This window comes from Periplaneta americana, chromosome 2 (assembly GCF_040183065.1).
Source record: "Periplaneta americana isolate PAMFEO1 chromosome 2, P.americana_PAMFEO1_priV1, whole genome shotgun sequence".
Lineage (NCBI taxonomy): Eukaryota > Metazoa > Arthropoda > Insecta > Blattodea > Blattidae > Periplaneta > Periplaneta americana.
The window spans coordinates 47,785,076-47,803,135 of record NC_091118.1 but is presented as its reverse complement, the minus strand read 5'-3'; the positions used below and the strand labels follow the sequence as shown (position 1 = coordinate 47,803,135).

At 34.0% G+C, this 18,060-nt stretch overlaps 1 protein-coding gene across 2 annotated transcripts in view; it reads right to left on the bottom strand.

The window, feature by feature from the left end:
- Positions 1 to 4,756: 4,756 nt before the first annotated feature.
- Positions 4,757 to 18,060, bottom strand: part of Paip2 (polyA-binding protein interacting protein 2) — a 35,006-nt gene continuing 21,702 nt past the window's right edge. For both annotated transcript variants that reach the window (XM_069816842.1, XM_069816832.1), the window contains exons 4-5: positions 15,330 to 15,390; positions 4,757 to 12,479 (exon numbers count right to left, since the gene is read on the bottom strand). In XM_069816842.1, coding sequence (XP_069672943.1) covers positions 12,387 to 12,479; positions 15,330 to 15,390 — 154 coding nt within the window. In that variant the 3' untranslated portion in view covers positions 4,757 to 12,386. The remainder of the gene's footprint in view (positions 12,480 to 15,329; positions 15,391 to 18,060) is intronic.

Sequence of the window (18,060 nt, the reverse complement as noted above, 5' to 3'; positions counted from 1 at the left end):
TCTTCTACAGAGTCATGAAGTACTGCGGAATGTTAGAACGTAACATTAAACATTTGTGCATCTGACTGTAAGCTCACAGGGAGCAACCCCACCAGAACAAACTTAACACAAAGACCTATCATGCGAAGCCTCCGACTTTTAAAATCCTCAAAAGATCCTACAAACTAAACAGTGTGAGTAGAATCTGTGACTAACATCTTCTAAAGAGATTTCTGGGAAATTTCAACTGAGGTCAAAATTGTCATTTGGCCAGTAATCCTGATAGTAGCACGATGCATTTAATGCACTTCAAAATAATGAGAAGGTCTGGTTTGATGTTAATCAACCTTAGGAAAATTGTCCAGAAAAATAATGAAAAGAAATGTATAATATTATCTTATCGACCGTATGAAATAAACTGTTATATAATTCCTTTGATAATTACATTACAAATTCTACATATTTACAAGGGCATCTAATAATTTTTAAAAAGTTAAACAATGACCTGTCAGTAATATATCTACAACTTTGAATGCTCAAAAACTTCCAAGGCCATTAATAACTGTTGCAAGATTTGATGTGGAAATACAGTAGATTCTCTTTCAACCAACCTCTAGCCAACTGAATGAGAACAATACAGTTTATTGGGTTCCTATGAATATTTTACGTATAAAAAGGTATTCAGCTGCTAAGATAAAGATATCCTCTCTGGAAGAAAAAAATAAATAAATTACAAACTTAGTACATTTAAGAAAATGTCAACATGACTTTTCCATAAACTTTATATACTTTTCCATTTCAAGCATCAAGTTTTCTGGACGATTCTTATTTCATGGTTCATAGCAAATAACATACAAACAATGCTACAAATGTTCACTCTGTCTTGCATAGAGTCTTGGACTAAAAGACCTGATTTGCATTTCAACCTAACCTACAGCCCAATGGGTAACTGATAAACGGAATTCTGTAGTATTGAAATTCGTGACAAATCAGAAGTGTTAAATAGTATAGACAAGAATGACTCACAAGTAACAATGAACACATGTGAAAAGAAAGGAAGAATATTAATACTGAATAACTCTTCTCGGGTTCTCAGCCAGGTGAGTTGGAGATTAGCTTCCAAGCTTTCGATGGCTAGCTCTGCCATCTTCTTCATCCCTGAAGAAGATGGCAGAGCTAGCCGTCGAAAGCTTGGAAGCTAATCTCCAACTCACCTGGCTGAGAACCCGAGAAGAGTTATTCTACATCAAACGCCGGGAAAGCCTCAAGTCATACAATATTAATATTATCTTACAGTACTGACTTATCACTATCTTAAAAGGGGTGGACAATATATTGGACGACTAAAGATGCAAAAGCACTTTGAAACTTTTAGGGAACAAGAAAACTGGTCGTCCTAAAGCCATAAAAGTTTACAACAATGATGATTAAAACTTCTTGTACTTTACGAGAGGTTTATGCTGAAAAAATGAAGAAATTAGAAAATGAAGCAATATCTGAAATATCTTTCAAGACTCAACGCCAGACACCATCGCAGTTTGACTCTTGGAATGGTGCTTGGACACAGGCTAAGCCTCACATGTTCATAAGCTCGAAAACCTATCTGGAAGTCACAAGCATTCTCAACGGGTATATCTTTTTAAACATCCTGACAAGGACACTACTGTGGGACTACTTTATAAAGAATAATAATGCCAACCTTTATCTTTTATTGTCTCACCGTGTCATGTCAAGATGCCTTTTACACATAATACTACTGCTAAAACTATTTTATCACCAATCCCAAATGAATAGTGTACTTGACTCAGTACCTGATGAACGAAAAAAAAAAAAAACATTTTAAAGCCACATTTAAACACAGGCATAGCAAGGTTAGGACCTGAAGCATCCACAGACAATATCTTTTACCTTTTTTTACCCCCCAATTGCTACCATCACCACTACCACCACTTTTGTGTGTAAGAATGAAAGTGACATTTTTTCTGGAAATAACTCCTAAATTACACCTTATTTGGCAGGTAATTATATTTAGAATGATTAGTCAATGATTAGTGATATTCACAGTGATTATTTCACGGATAATGGAACTGACAGTGACTATTCAACAGTTATACAGTACATGAGATTAAGACTTCCTGTATTAAAGAGTATAGCTTATCTCTCTGTTTTTTTAAGTTTTTATCTGTGAAACATACTACCAAAAATCATTCCTTTTGGATACTTACTTAAAATAAATATATCAATCATTCATATTCCATAAACACTATTATGATTCTTACAATAATAACTGTTTAACACAGGTAAGTACTAAAAGTTATTTTTTTTTAAGTTTATTGATTAGCATTTTGAGATAATGATGGGAGAGGAGGAAAGCTGATATATGATTTATGCACAAAATGGATACTTCGCACTTAGTAGTGCACGATTCAATAACATACATGAAAAGGACGAAAATTTTGAGCTGTCACAAACACTTAACAGGCTGAAAAATGGTTCACAAAAGTATATTGAACATTTTTTTGGGTAGCGCTGAATTTTATTTTAAATATTTTAAATTGTGAAATTACTTTTGAAGGTTTCATAAAATATTAAAAAAAATTATTAATGACACACAAACCAATTCTGACATCACGTCATTTCACATAGCTTTATATTATATTTTTAATGATTTGATAAATCTTTGATGAAAGAAACATAATCCATTTTACATAAAGAGTAATTAGAGAAATAAATATTTCTATAAGAAAAATATGTATCAATACAAGTATGTATGTTTCACAAATATTTTTTTGTTTTTATTTAGGAATTGAACTTAGTGCCTAATGAAGTCAATGAAGAAATTAAAGGAAACAGATTTACCACTTATAAATTATAATTCCCAATATCACTGGCTTGTTTTAATATTACCACCAACCTTTCTTCAATCTATTACACGAGCTCACATTACTTTCCAAGCCCAGCTATGCCTATGCATCTACATTTACAAAAAGCAAACACACCTGTGGCACAAAAAAAATTGCACTGCGCATTCTCTGACACCAATCCCCCAAAACAGACTAGTAATACTAAACGTAAATATATATATGAAGCTATTTATAATATGTCCAGATATCCTTGTAGGCTTATAAAGTAGACCTCTGATTATCAAAATCATGAAAGACATCTCTTTAATTACAAGTTATACTATTCACACAGAAATGTGTAAATTCTGATACAAGATTCTACAGAAGATAACACTCAATATTTTATAATTAAATTTTACACATTGAATTCCCTTCAGAAGTACAAATCTGATAGAAATTAAAGAAGTCATAGAAGAATGTAACAGTTTCAGAATAAAATCGCTACAATTATCTATGTCTTAGTAGACTCCAAGTTGATATGCAACTCAACTCAGTGGTATTAAGGGTATTATTTTAATTTTCAATTTGTTGATATCAGGACATAACAAAAGCAGCAGTCTATTCTGTCTTTGGACTTCGCTTAACGAGAAAATTTTCACAAAATCAAAATTCATTCAGATAACAATCCCTATTCTAAAAGCATCAAACAAGTGCATTAAGTACAAAGAAGGCTCAAAATATACGACCGTTACATACAAGTAAAAAATAAATAAATCAAAAACTTTAAAATATCTTTCAATATTGTAATAAATCTTTTTAATATCTATTTTTACTAGCCTATGTGCTGTTTTATGTAACTGTTAGATTTCAGAACTTGCAGATTTCTACAATAAATGAGAGAATATTACTGCTGTTCAAAAATGAAGCGTAAAAAACAGCAAATAAAAACATATCAAATTTCATGAGGAATACATCCTGAATTTCATAATGAAAACGCTTCAAATTTAACGATGAAAAAGTTCATGAAAAATAAAAATAAATGACATTTCCATTATATTTTGAGTATTATCTCCTGAGACTCTTGCAATACAAATCTCTGCATTACTTTATATTATTAATCTTGCTCTTACTTTACCGGGTTGCTAATGAATGCAAGAGTATTTTATATTCATTTGGGATCACGGTTTTCATTCATAAAAGATATCACACAACAAGATGTCTTCAGTATTGCACCTCATACTTGCATTTTCCTAATAACTAAAAAGACCACAGCCAATACAAAGCAAGCAACAATAAAATATATGACTAGACAAGTATTCAAGTTCTTGTTACGGCCACAGTGGCTTGAATCTTGTATCTGCTGAATATCAAGTATTTCAGTCTTCTTGATTAGGTCACGTGTTTTGATTATACAAAGTAACAAAAATAAATATATGTTATTAAAAAACAGGTAGCAAAACTTTGTTTGCATACACCTCTGAAATTTGATATACCAGTATCACAAACATGAAAAAAAGTCAATTTCTGAATAGAAGTGAAGGCATATGCAACATTTTATGGAGAGTGCAGTTCAGATAATGAAAAGTAGTACAGAATGCCCTATATAAATTATAAAAACTTAGAGAGTCTCATTTGTATGACCTTTGAAAAAACAAATCTTCTAAGTAAAAGAAAAAACAAAATTACTTATATACCATAGTTACCAAGTGAAAACAATATTTTATAATCACTGCTTTAATTACAGTACTTAATTTTTTACATTAAATTAGAATAATATCACTGTACAACACTTTTCATGCATGTCATAAATGTTAATGCTGAAATATGTTAATATAATATAGGGTAAATTAGGGTCTGTTGGACACTTTATACTTTAACGTGTTACCTCGCCACTTGTGGGCACCACATTCTGCTAGAAGTCAATGACGGAAGTAGCCACGAGTGGGGCTACTTCCGTCATTGACTTCTAGCAGAATGTGGTGCCCACAAGTGGCGAGGTAACACGTTAAAGTACAAAGTGTCCAACATGCCCGACTGTCCAGCAGACCCTAATTTACCCTATCAGTAGAGCCGATCATTAGATAGTTGTGAAAGCAGTGGAAACATTCAATAATCTAGTTAAACCAGTAAATGTATTCTTAATATACTCAAAACTTTCTATCTAACAGTTGTCATTGCACAGGTAAAACTATCTGCTGAAGGTGTATGTACAATTTTATTCTATTGAAAATAAGATTTTTTATTCTTGAACAGAAGAAACTACATAAACAGATAAATGCTACTACAAATTCAGAAGCATTACAAAGATGGATCTTTGGGAATCTAGTCCTAAAATGTTATGAAAAATCAGTAGCAGCTGTATAATTTAAATGACAATATTAAGTGTGTGAATCCTATCACACTTTCTATTTGTTGTAAACTTTCTGCAAACCACGTGAGCAACGTAAGATGTATGCACATTATTTTTCATTATTTAAACAGTTACTTTGAGATAACAGAACTTGCAAAATTAATTTACCTATCATAGAATTACTGTACCAATTACAATTTTTTAGTTTCAATTTCTCAATACCGGTACTACTCTGAATTACAACTTCGTAACTGTTTTACATAACTTTATAAATAAGTATATTATTCTTGTTATAATAATTATTATTTACTGACTTCTAAAGATTTATACTATAAAACAACTTGTGAATAAATACGTTCATAATTCCTGTTGCTTGCCAAATTGGCTATGGTCATTTCTGAGACACAAGAGTAATATTCAAGTATCACACACCAAAATATTCCGAAGTATAGGATAATCAGTGTCATACTTGTTTATAAAAGTTGACAGAAGACATTTTACCACATTTGTACCCTCTTGACGAGATTCCAAAATATCATCCAAGTGTGCAAAACACGATTTCCCACATAAAACACTGTGTGATGTTCTTGAAACATTTAAATTCACATATCTTTTTTGTGCTTATTTCAATGACCCTCATAGGCCTATTTACCTTTTTTATTCTTTTTATTGCCAATATAATTTTATATAATTTTAGATTTACACCATTGAATAAAATTGCCCCAGCCATTGGAAGAAATATTTGCGAGTTTCTTTATTTCTTTCCAAACAAATGTGTTGTACAAGCACTTGTACAAAAGAGGATATTCTGAAATAGGAACACTAATGAAATTTACATCATATAACATGATTGCAAGATAGCAGCCTATATTACAAAGAAGGGCAGTATCGATCTCAAATATATCTCTATGTATATAGTTAATGGAAGCATTACAACTCTTCCCTTATTAAGTATTTGCCCAGTTCATACATTCGGAACAACTGAATTCCTGTGTTTAATAGGCACAAAGTATATACAAGAGTATTATGTTATATTAACATAAATAACTGTAGATTGAAACTAAAAGTTGTATGAGAGAGCTAAGTACAAGGAACCAGAAAAGATGGTAAACTCTGAATATCTTACATCCTTCAAATGACTGAAGTGTTATATTTAACACTACAACAATCACTCCAAGATTCATCAGGCTCTTCCACATATTCTTTAAATTTCATTAATGTTACTCAACACAAATTATTATTTATTATAGGTTGTCTATGTATACAATTTATGTTTTATCCTACAAAAATAAGATTTTAAGATGTCTTAAAATTCATTTTGAAAAATCTCATATACATAGAACATTGATAATTTGCATTCAGTAATATGTGAAATTGCTAAAGAATAGGTGACAAAAGTATCAAATCGCCCATGACATTTTGAAAACATTTTAAAATGTTAAAGCATAGTGATTGTTGTAAATTCATTACTTATATTCATTAATTACTACTATGGTTTAGTACAGGTAGTAAAGAAACAAATATTGAAGTTTGTGAACTTGTCAGGTTTATACTCTCTGGTTCCTTAAAAAAAAAAATCCTGAGGAAAAAGGCTAAACTATTGAAATAGGATCAATGTTGTACGTAAAGAGTTTCTAATTAAATTTATTTTCGTGCTTACCAACTAAATAAATATTAATTTCCTTTAGAGTGAAAACTGACACGAGATAAATTCTTACATATTACACAGTGTTTCACAAAAAAGCAACGGCAACTTACTATTGTAGAACTTAGGCGCAGATAAATGTTATGTCAAATTATTAGCATGTTGGCACTAACAATAACAGTTCAAATGATCTTGCTTATTTTTTTCCTTCTTTGTGTTTTGTATTTGCTAAATCGTTTTTCAAGATGTACGTGCATTTATTGTTGAAACTTATTTCGTAGATAAACCTTACCAACATGTACAAGACGAGTTTTCGACTGAAACTTCCTCAACCTTTAGTTCTTAACAAGTCAATAATATCACGTTTTCGTATATTTCGTGGGATTAGTCCAAGCTGGCATTGTTGAGTGCAGAAATTCTCGATAGTGTATACGAACACTTAAATCCATAACCTATAAATTCCTTAGAAAATAGTCTTTAAAAACTGACAATATATTACAGATTGTTCATTGTAGCATTGGCAACATCACATGCACTTTGCTGTACCCATGTGTCATGTTAAGCGTTTTAATTTTATAAAAAGTCACAAAATCTGAAGAAATAATTACAAAGTAATGTTATCCCTAGCCGCAAATTATGCTGCTGTCCATGCTAATCATCGTATGTTCTAGACCAATGATTCTCAAAGTGTGTTCCGCGGATGGATCCACCAACACTTATCAGGGGGTCTGCAGTTGGTAATATATATTTTAAAATAAATAACATGTAATACTACCACTTTTTGCTGCCGAGACGTGGTCCCTAACAAAAAGGACGCTGGAAATTTGGATGCCTTTGAGAGGAAGATACTCCATAAAATAATTGGCCCAGTATTCGAGAGAGGAAGATGGAGGAGGCGATATAATAATGAGTTGTATTCCATCTATAAAGATCCGCCTATTAGAAGAATAGTAAAAGCAGCAAGATTAAGGTGGGCTGGGCATGTGGCATGGATGAGTGACATAGAAATTCCTACAAGGATATTAAATGGAAATCCTGGGGGCCAAAGAAGCCGTGGACGACCAAGAATAAGATGGTTGGATGGAGTTGAGGAAGACATATGTACGATGGGATATAGGAATTGAAAAGCAATTTCGCACGATCGAGACAACTGGCGGAAAATCGTGGAAGAGGCCAAGGTTCACAATGAGCTGTAGTGCCAAGAAAGAAGAAGAAGACGACTACAATTTTTCTCGACGTGACTGTACAGAACTGTATGCGACTGTACTTATGAGAGTTAATATCTCGACAAGGGTGGATGACCAGATCTCACCCTTGCGTGAGCTGGCTTTCTTTTTTAAGTTAAGGTACTCAATTCTATTGAAAATTTTTGTCTGCTTAGCGAGGTTGGCGAGTTATTAGTTATTTAGTTCTTATCTTCTTGGTGTGTGTGTGAGTGTTTACAGTTTTTTTCTCTCGAGCCCAACAGTGTAAGAATAAGTTTTTGTAAATGTGTTCAGAGACGTCATGTAATTGTAAAATAAATTTGATTGACAATGTTATTTAGTCAGCAATAAATTTTGACACGTATTTTTCAAAAAGAAACCAATTTCGTCCATTGTTGTGCACGCATTCTGCATCTGCTACTTTTATTGTGAAGTAAGTCTTTATTCATTCAGTATGAGCAGGCTTATGTGAGGTGTTCATGTTAAATTGTGTGTTAACCAAGTGTCTTTGATTCCGAACATAACAATATTAATTTAATATTACGAATAATTTTAATTTTCATATTATACAGTGTCATCTCAATGGATTGGTGGCTAATAAAAGACAATAAAAATGACAGTTCTACAAATTCAGATATAGTTGGACCATCGGATCTGTGCCCCTGTAAGATATGCGAACTGAACCCTAATTCCTTCTCAGCCTCGGTAATTCAATTCTCTCCCTGCATTACTATCTCTCTCTTTTCTATCTCTCTCTCTCTTTCTGTCCCCCACTACTCACAATTTTGGCCTTCTTACGGGACATTTTACAATATTTGCACTTGCAGTCCAGTGTTGTCAACTCAACATGAACAATGTAGCACGGAGTGGCAAAAGAAATATTATTAAGGAAGTACATAATAGCATTTTGCGATGAAGAGAAACAAATAGATCAATATCTGTTTCCTATAAATCAGGCAACGAAAAGAGCAACTGATATCACAGGTGAGGCTTATTTTATTTCAATTGATTATGTATTAAAATTACTTAACTAATACTAATAATACAACATCAAAATTTAATGTAATTTATATAGACAGGTCAGAACTCCTAATAAAGAAAATCAGGAGAGAGGGAGTCTGTGCAGGAGATGAAAAACTAGAATCACCAGAGAACAGAAGACCAAGGGAACTTTTAATTATTGTAGATGATATGAACCGATGTATTTTAAGAAGATGCAAGAATTGTATACCGTTCAGAAAGAAGTTTCAACATTGAAGAAATTACTGAAGCTTGCGAGAGAAGTAATAATTTCCAACGTTGGAGAGAAAAACTACGGAAAGTGATTGGAGACATGGGATTTAGGTTTAAAAAATGTAGAAATACAAGATGTATTTTGATTGAAAGAAATAATATTGTAGCATGAAGGACCAGTTATTTATGACTCCGTTTGATGGAAGTTTGGCAACATCCCTATTTGGCAAGGTTCGTGGCCTGTATGTTTAACGCGGTGGGAGGAAAGCGGGTGGAATGGAGTGAGTACAGGCGTTAACTTTTCCAAGAACGACAATAGCGCTGAAGGGGCACAGATCCGATAGTCCGACAATACCAGTCGATCACCTTGTCATGTATCACACTCCAGTGCTGCTAATTTAAAGAGGGCGAATAAATCAAAAAACGAAAATATGATGAAACAGGGATTTAGCGAACTTCCTGTGACTGAATTCTGGTGTAGCCTATTTCAGGAATATTCGGAAAATTCTAAATGTGCAGTGGCGAAACTCCTCCCATTTCCAACAACATATCTGTCGAAGTAGGATTTTCATGATATGCATCAACAAAATCAAAATTCCGTCATCGCCTGGATGCCACATATGAGAACTCAACTTTCTTCCATCTCCCCCAACTTGAAAGAAATTTTTCAGGCGAGAAAACACCACCATTCTTCACATTAGCAATTTGAAAGTTATATTTTTTATATAATTATGCATGTAATTACTGAAAAAATACACAGTTTATAAATTAATATTACTGCATGTTTCTGAGTTCATGGCTATGCATGGTAATTAATGTAGTTGTAGACATATTGTCTATGTTAAATACATACAGAATATAAATATGAAGGCATACTAAATTTATAATTTGAGGATCCGTGAATCTTTTTTCGAGTTGAAAGGGATCCGCAATCAAAAAAGCTTGGGAACGACTATTATAGACAATATTGACGAAAAGTAGTTCAAATTAATTTTTAACCCTGGACTGCTCACCCTTTATTGGACTCATTACTGCTCACCTGGAGTATGTTGTCACCAAACGACTTTTCTCTCCTTTTTGCACTACAGGTAATTGAAACTTTTGTTATCGTTGAATAGCCCAAGCTATTATTAGACTAAACTACAGAAAAAAAATGGGGTCATTTGCAAATGACGAGTTACCCTGAGGAGCACTGCAGGGTTAAACAGTATTATCTGCAAACACACATGGTGAATACCATGGATAGCATTGCAGCCTGGAACTAGGGACTACATAATTCAGTAATTACTCCTTCATATTTCAATCTTATCTCAGTAAATTACTTCTTCATATTTCAATCTTCCACAGACACACAGAATATCAATGACTTTATACACACATTTTTATCACGATTATCTATGTATCTGTATATACTCATAATTCACAGGCCTACAGTATATATCATGCATACATATATAAAGGAACTCGAATTTACTTTCTCACTTCAGTTTATCACTCAAAAGGATATTCTTCATTACAGAAAATGTGGTTTAAACTTCGTAAAATTAGCTTGGCTTTAGCAGAAGCAATTCAAATAAATCAGGTTGTAGACCAAAGCACTGGGAAGTGTGCCTCAACCTGGAAGACAATTTTTCTTAATAAAAATTCTGAGATATCAGTCAATGGGGATATGGAGTTAAAGGATATATCACTGGCTATTATATAAAATGCATGGGAATGTCTTCATAGCACATAACCTCACTCTTTTTCCTACAACCTTTCAATTTTAAAGAATTCTGGCAATAAATAAAAATAATAATAATTAAACTGAATTGACAGAAAAAAAACTGTATTCTATTCTGTTCTGAGATCCACAATGGCAGAACGGTATTTGCAAATGCATAAAGCCTCACTCCATTGCAAAAATATTAACACGTATTGAGAGGTACTCAGGGATATCATACACCAATGGCTGAAGCTATCAAAGTAATGAATTAAAGGATACAGTACACATTTACAATGAAAAATAGTTCAGAGAAACAAGTTCAAAAAATAACCTTGCAACTAACATCTCGACCATTTGATAAGTTACAGAAGTGCAGAGGTTGATAAACACCATTGTCATTGTTGGTTACGATCATTTACAACATCGAAGCTACGTGTTAAAAAAAAAAGTTAGTTTCAACTTACTGTCAGATCTTTACACATAGTGAGTATTGTAAACATGATTAATTTGTACTTTTCTCTTTTCAAACGTCGATGTTGTATGTTAGAAGATTGCACTGTCTTAAATGAACTTTATGAGCACAAAAACCTTAATTTAACAAAAATTACTTATCAGATCTTAACATACTAGAACTAGCCAGACGTGGGAGGTGGACAAAGAAGAATAATTCGAGACATCTTGTCATGATTGTATTTTTTTTTTTAACTTCCCTATAACATAATTCCCATGCAACCACATGTGAATGATCTTTTAAAAATGATTCTCATGTGGGAGCATGTCCTGCTGCGCATGACAACACTTCAAGCCGTTAAGTATAGAAATGGAGAGAGAAGTTTTGATAGTGTGTGATGCTTGTGGAAAAAGGAAAGAGAGACAAAAAGATCATGAGAGCAGCAGTCTATCCAACTGCCGCTTCTGGCTAGCCCTGCTACATTTACAGAATTGAAGTGAAATTTTAATAAATTAAATACTGAATTAAGCAGAAAATATGAAATGCACCTCAATTCTATACTATTGCATTATTTTCCAATCTAAGGTTTCTTCATAGTAAACTTAAGAAAATTACATTTTCTTTTATGACATATGCAAATAAAGACAGGAGGAAATGAAAAGGGAGGGTGGGAGGGGACTAAAACATAAGAGGTATTAAGTAAGTGCTGCATCTCCAGCAATTCATTTGCATAACCTCGCAAATGAAAGTAACAACCTTAAAATACTGCATTCAGACCCGCTCGCACGCATGTGTGCACAAATATAGGCCTACATGCACTCAAGCACTCTTCTCTCTCACACACATACACACTGGAACACACACAGGAGATGTGAGTGGCATATTCACAATGACTAACGAAGTTCATTTCCAGGGACTCCCTCACAGCCTACCAAATGAAATGTTGTTGCTCGTTATCGTGATTTTCAAGAGCTTCTAAGATGTTTTCGGGTGCAGCACTTGCTCCGAACCAGACACTGCTGGTCGCTGCTGGGGAACAAACTCAGCTGCATTTGGATTCAGTGTGCTCTGTGTAACATAAAACATTTTTAATACACCTTCATGAATTTTCAACCTACCGAACTCTAATCATATTACCACATTTCAGTACAGTTTGCCATACACTTATCTCAATAAAACTTTAAAAATATTCAAGGAACTGTTACGTGAAAAAATAAAAATAATAAAATAAAAAATTTAAATTTTCATTAAAAGTTTCAATCTTCATTCTCAGAAGTAAGAAAAAGCCTCACTTCCAGAGTGAGATAAACCGTCTCTTGAAATACCACATTTACTCGAAAATAAAAACCTCAATATTACCAGATTTTTGTCTTTAAATTTGGGAGGGTCTTATATTCGCATTGGGTCTTAAAAACAATTATATAAAAACTAGTGTTGTTGAATCTAATCGATCAATTTCTGTTGTAAGATTAATCGATCAAAAACATTTAATCGAATAATAGAGTCGATTAAAATTAATCGGTTCTAGTTGATATTAATTATTTTGTTAATACAAACTCAAACCAAAAATTCCGACAATATTTCTCTTTCAGGAATTGCTTACTTAGAAGTCCAAGAGTATTGTTATTTTCTAACTGTAAACCAGATAGATCAAAACTCGATTAATCTATCGATTAATCGATTAAATTCAAATAGTTAATTGATTAAATATTTTGATCGATCAACAGCACTAATAGAAACATGAAAATGCAATTTGAGTACTTAGATTGTAACTAAGTAAAGATTACTGTATTGTATTACTTACTTACAAATGGCTTTTCAGGAACCCGAAGGTTCATTGCCGCCCTCACATAAGCCCGCCAGCAGTCCCTATCCTGTGCAAGATTAATCCAGTCTCTATCATCATACCCCACCTCCCTCAAATCCATTTTAATATTATCCTCCCATCTACGTCTCGGCCTCCCTAAAGGTCTTTTTCCCTCCGGTCTCCCAACTAACACACTATATGCATTTCTGGATTCGCCCATACGTGCTACATGCCCTGCCCATCTCAAACGTCTGGATGTATTGTATTAACACAGACTAAATGTGAAGATAAACTATGTATGTAATGTGCAAATCAAGCTTTCAGGTATAACTTCCTATAAAGTTGATTTGAATAATTTCGAGGGAAAAATTGTTCTGGGGCCAGGCATCGAACCCGGGACCTTTGGTTAAACGTAACAACGCTCTACCAACTGAGCTACCCGGGAACTCTACCAGATACTGATCCAATTATTCCCTCTATATCCACAGAACTCAACGTGGGCTGACAACCGTCAAGCAACCAACATTGAGTGCACACTAACTCTGTGTGACTTAAATTGTGGTTTTCTGTAACGTACAGTGACATGTATTATGCAAATCAAGCTTTCAGTTGATTTGAATAATTGTAAAGTTGATTTGAATAATTTCGAGGGAAAATTTGTTCCGGGGCCAGGCATCGAATCCGGGACCTTTGGTTAAACATACCAATGCCCTACCAACTGAGCTACCCCGGTTCGATGCCTGGCCCCAGAACAATTTTTCCCTCGAAATTATTCAATCAACTTACAGGGAGTTATACCTGAAAGCTTGATTTGTATAATACATGTCACTGTACATTACAGAAAACCACAATTTAAGTCACACAGTTAGTGTGCACTCAATGTTGGCTGCTTGACCGTTGTCAGCCCACGTTGAGTTCTGTGGATATAGAGGGAAATATTGGATCGGTGTCTGGTAGAGTTTCCGGGTAGCTCAGTTGGTAAAGCATTGGTACGTTTAACCAAAGGTCCCGGGTTCGATGCCTGGCCCCAGAACAATTTTTCCCTCGAAATTATTCATTATGTATGTAATCGTTATTTAATAAAATAAATTACAAAAACAAGCACGACTACTGGTAGTTACTGATTTTATGAGTTGTAATACTGAAAGGTATGATCATGTAAAATGGATAAACATAATGGCCTTTTCACTAAAAGTTACTGAAGAAGCGTGAAGTCTGTCCTTTGGCTGAACCTTATGTTATTCTGTTGACTTAGAAATCCATTATATTCTCTTGACAATGATTTTCTGAAAAACTTACAGTTTCTGTCCCACTTAGAATACGGCATTAGAATTCCATTACTGGTGTTTTCTTATGGACTAACATTCGAAACAAAATACTTTTATAAAACAATACTTAAAAAAATTAGAGGGTCTTATAATCTAATGGGGTCATATTTTCGAGTAAATACAGTATCTCCTGTATTTTTTCAACATTCTGGAAACAATGAAGGGTCTAAGACAAGGTGACTTGCTTTCCCGCTTACTATTTAACATAGCATTAGGAAAAGTACACACTACATTTTGTTCATGCTCACCCTAGTACAAGACATAACTCTTCACATCATGCATAACGTCGCCCGCCGAAGTGGTGAGCAATTTGAAAAATGGGTTAGTCTTGCCATAACCCGAATCACATAAAGTGAAGTGGGCACGCATACACATCATGCATAACGTGGCCTGTCAAAGTGGTGAGCAATTTGAAAAATGGGTTAGTCTTGCCATAACCTGAATCACATAAAGTGAGGTGGGCATGCATACACATCAGGCATAACGTGGCCTGCCGAAGTGGTGAGCAATTTGAAAAATGGGTTAGTCTTGCCATAACCCGAATCACACAAAGTGAAGTGGGTGCGTGTGCGCATGCGCACGCACGCAAGCACACACACACACACACACACAAAAGCCCCCAAATCGGCAATACATAGTGCTGAAATTATGTGTAGCATATCATTTTTTAATTTTCTTATCTAGAAGACATACGTTTTTGCTTTCGCTCAAAATTAATAACAAACAGATAATTCATTGTAAAAAACTAGTGTTTCCTAAAAGAAAATGCACATATTGTCTTACCTGCTTAGCCAGGTCATCTTGAACAGAAAGATTCTCCATAGTTTGGCACAGATCTGGAGCACTAAAAATATGAAATAAAAAGATGCATTTGAGATACAAATTTGCAATAAAAATTCTTAGCTTTGTTTCCATCGCAAGTGAAATAGAGCATGCGGTTTCATGTTGTAATAGCACCGCACATGAAGGATGCTGAAATCAGGTATTTCTGTGAATATCTCAAAAATCGATTCTTTACAGGATCACAATATTATTGGTCTTCATATTTCGTTTAATGATACAATAAAAGGTAATGCCTACGTGTTACTCATATTTGTGCCAAGTAAGTAATCGATATGAAATAAGTAATGTAACATGGCAAATTTGATGCACTTTACATTGTATTTATCAGGAACATAATAACACCATCAATTTCAATGCTTCAAGTTTGCGGTTTGACGAGTTTAACCTAAGATATACATGAAAAATACAAAACATTTTTATAATAATGTATTTGTAAAATTATTTTTTATTTATTTTAGTTGGTTATTTAACGACGCTGTATCAACTACTAGGTTATTTTGCGTCAATGAGATTGGTGATAGCGAGATGATATTTGGCGAGATGAGGCCAAGGATTCGTCATAGATTACCTTGCATTCACATTACGGTTGGGGAAAACCTCGGAACACGCCCAACCAGGCAATCAGCCCAAGCAGGGATCAAACCCGCGCCCAAACACAACTTCAGACCGGTAGGCAAACGCCTTAACCGACTGAGCCATGCTGGTGGCTTTATTTGTAAAATTATGATATTTCACTTATAAAAGTCTTGTTTCATTTAAATCTTACAAGTGAATTACAAAATTACTTTCTATGTTTCAGTGTAAGTTATAAATGTAGTGCTATATGCTAAAATATTAAATTAATGTGTAAGTCAGGAGGCGACACCTGGCTTGTAAGCTGTGCAATAGGGGAAAGAATAAGTTATCACAAAGAGAGTTTGTTTCATAATGGTTAATATACAAATCTACCGACACGGAATTTCATCTCAGGCTAAAACCTATCTTTCCTCGCCATACTCACAGGTGACATAGCCATGACACATGATAAGATCACAGGGCAGGTCTTACCTCCGCTACTGTAAATTATAAGCTTAAAAGTAAGTACTTGTATTATCTAATTCTTGCACATATCCGTCGCGCTGACCACATTACCCCATCCTTCCAAACTCTAAACTGGCTACGGCTTAACGAACGTAGAAATTTTCATTCTCTTGTTCTCCTTTTCCAAGTCCTTCACACTCTACACCTACCTACCTTGCCTCCCGTTTCAGTTACCTGTCATCATATCATAATCTCTTCACACGCATGCAAAATAGCCGCATAGCCTACTAGCCATACCAACACATAAGACATCATCGTATTCATCATCATACACTATCTCGCACTCACGCTTGTGGAATACCCTACCCAGTGACATCAGAGACTGTCGGAATATAGTAGCGTTCAAAAGCAAACTTATTAAGCATTTTTCTTACTGCGTAGAGTAGATCTAATTTTTACTTAATTAATAAAAGAAAAAATGTTTCTCTCTTCTTAACTTCTACAATAAACTGTCTAGCTTTTATTAATCAGTTAATCTTTTAGTACTTTGATTTTTATTGTATCTGTAAATTTAATATTAATTGTAATTGTAATTGTATTCTTAATATTGTAGTTGTAACCCCCTGGCCTGATGGCCTTATCTCTACCAGGTTAAATAAATAAATAAATAAATAAATAAAATAAAAAAATAAAAATATCCAAATGGCTACTGGGCACGAATGTCTTGCCTCTCATTTACACAGAATTGAAATTCTCTTTGCCCACTTTGCAATATGCAACACTGTCCTGCACTCTACTATAGAAACATCTATAACCGATACTGGGAAGCAAGTACAAAACTCTCTTCTTAATACTTTTTTTGTTATTTATTATTTATTGGTTATTTTACAACGGTTTTCAACTGCCATGGTAATATAGCATCTCAATGAAATGAAGGTGATAATGCCTGTGAAGTGAGTTCAGGGTCCAGCACTGAAAGTTCCCCAGCATTTGCTCTTACAGGGTTGAGGGGAAAACTCCGGAAAAACCTCAACCAGGTAACTTGTCCCAAGCAGGATTTGAACCCGGGCCCGCTCATTTCATGGTCAGGCATGCTAACAATTACTCCACAGCAGTGAACCCTTTTATTTTTTGTTATTTATTACTGTTATTACTCCAAACCAGTGTTCGTTTACGTGTGTATATGTATGTATGTTTTATGAGAATGGTCACTGGTCAAATTTTAAGCTGCATTAGGCATTAGATATAAAAAAATGCTTTTCCAATTTCTTTCATAGAAGTAAAGCTGCATCTTTCATTTATAATATTATATTACTTACTGTTGTGAACTATTTCAATTAATTTCCCGTCGTTCACTATCTTGTCTTCAGGATGTTAAAAAAACACTAGACTATCGCATTTTTCGTACTATAAGATTGTGTAGATATACTTAACATGTAAACTGAGAAGAAATTATTTCGCCCATGTTTATTTACAAACTTTTCTCTTTAATGATAGTTAAAACTTGTTAAATTAACAACCTTTATTCTTCACTGTGCTAACTTATGAAACTTAATATGGGCTTTCAGTGACGTGCAGTCCACCCAAGCAACCCAACACGGCTTGGGCAGCATTGATTGATTATAAGAAGCACGACATCTAAGTAAATCCA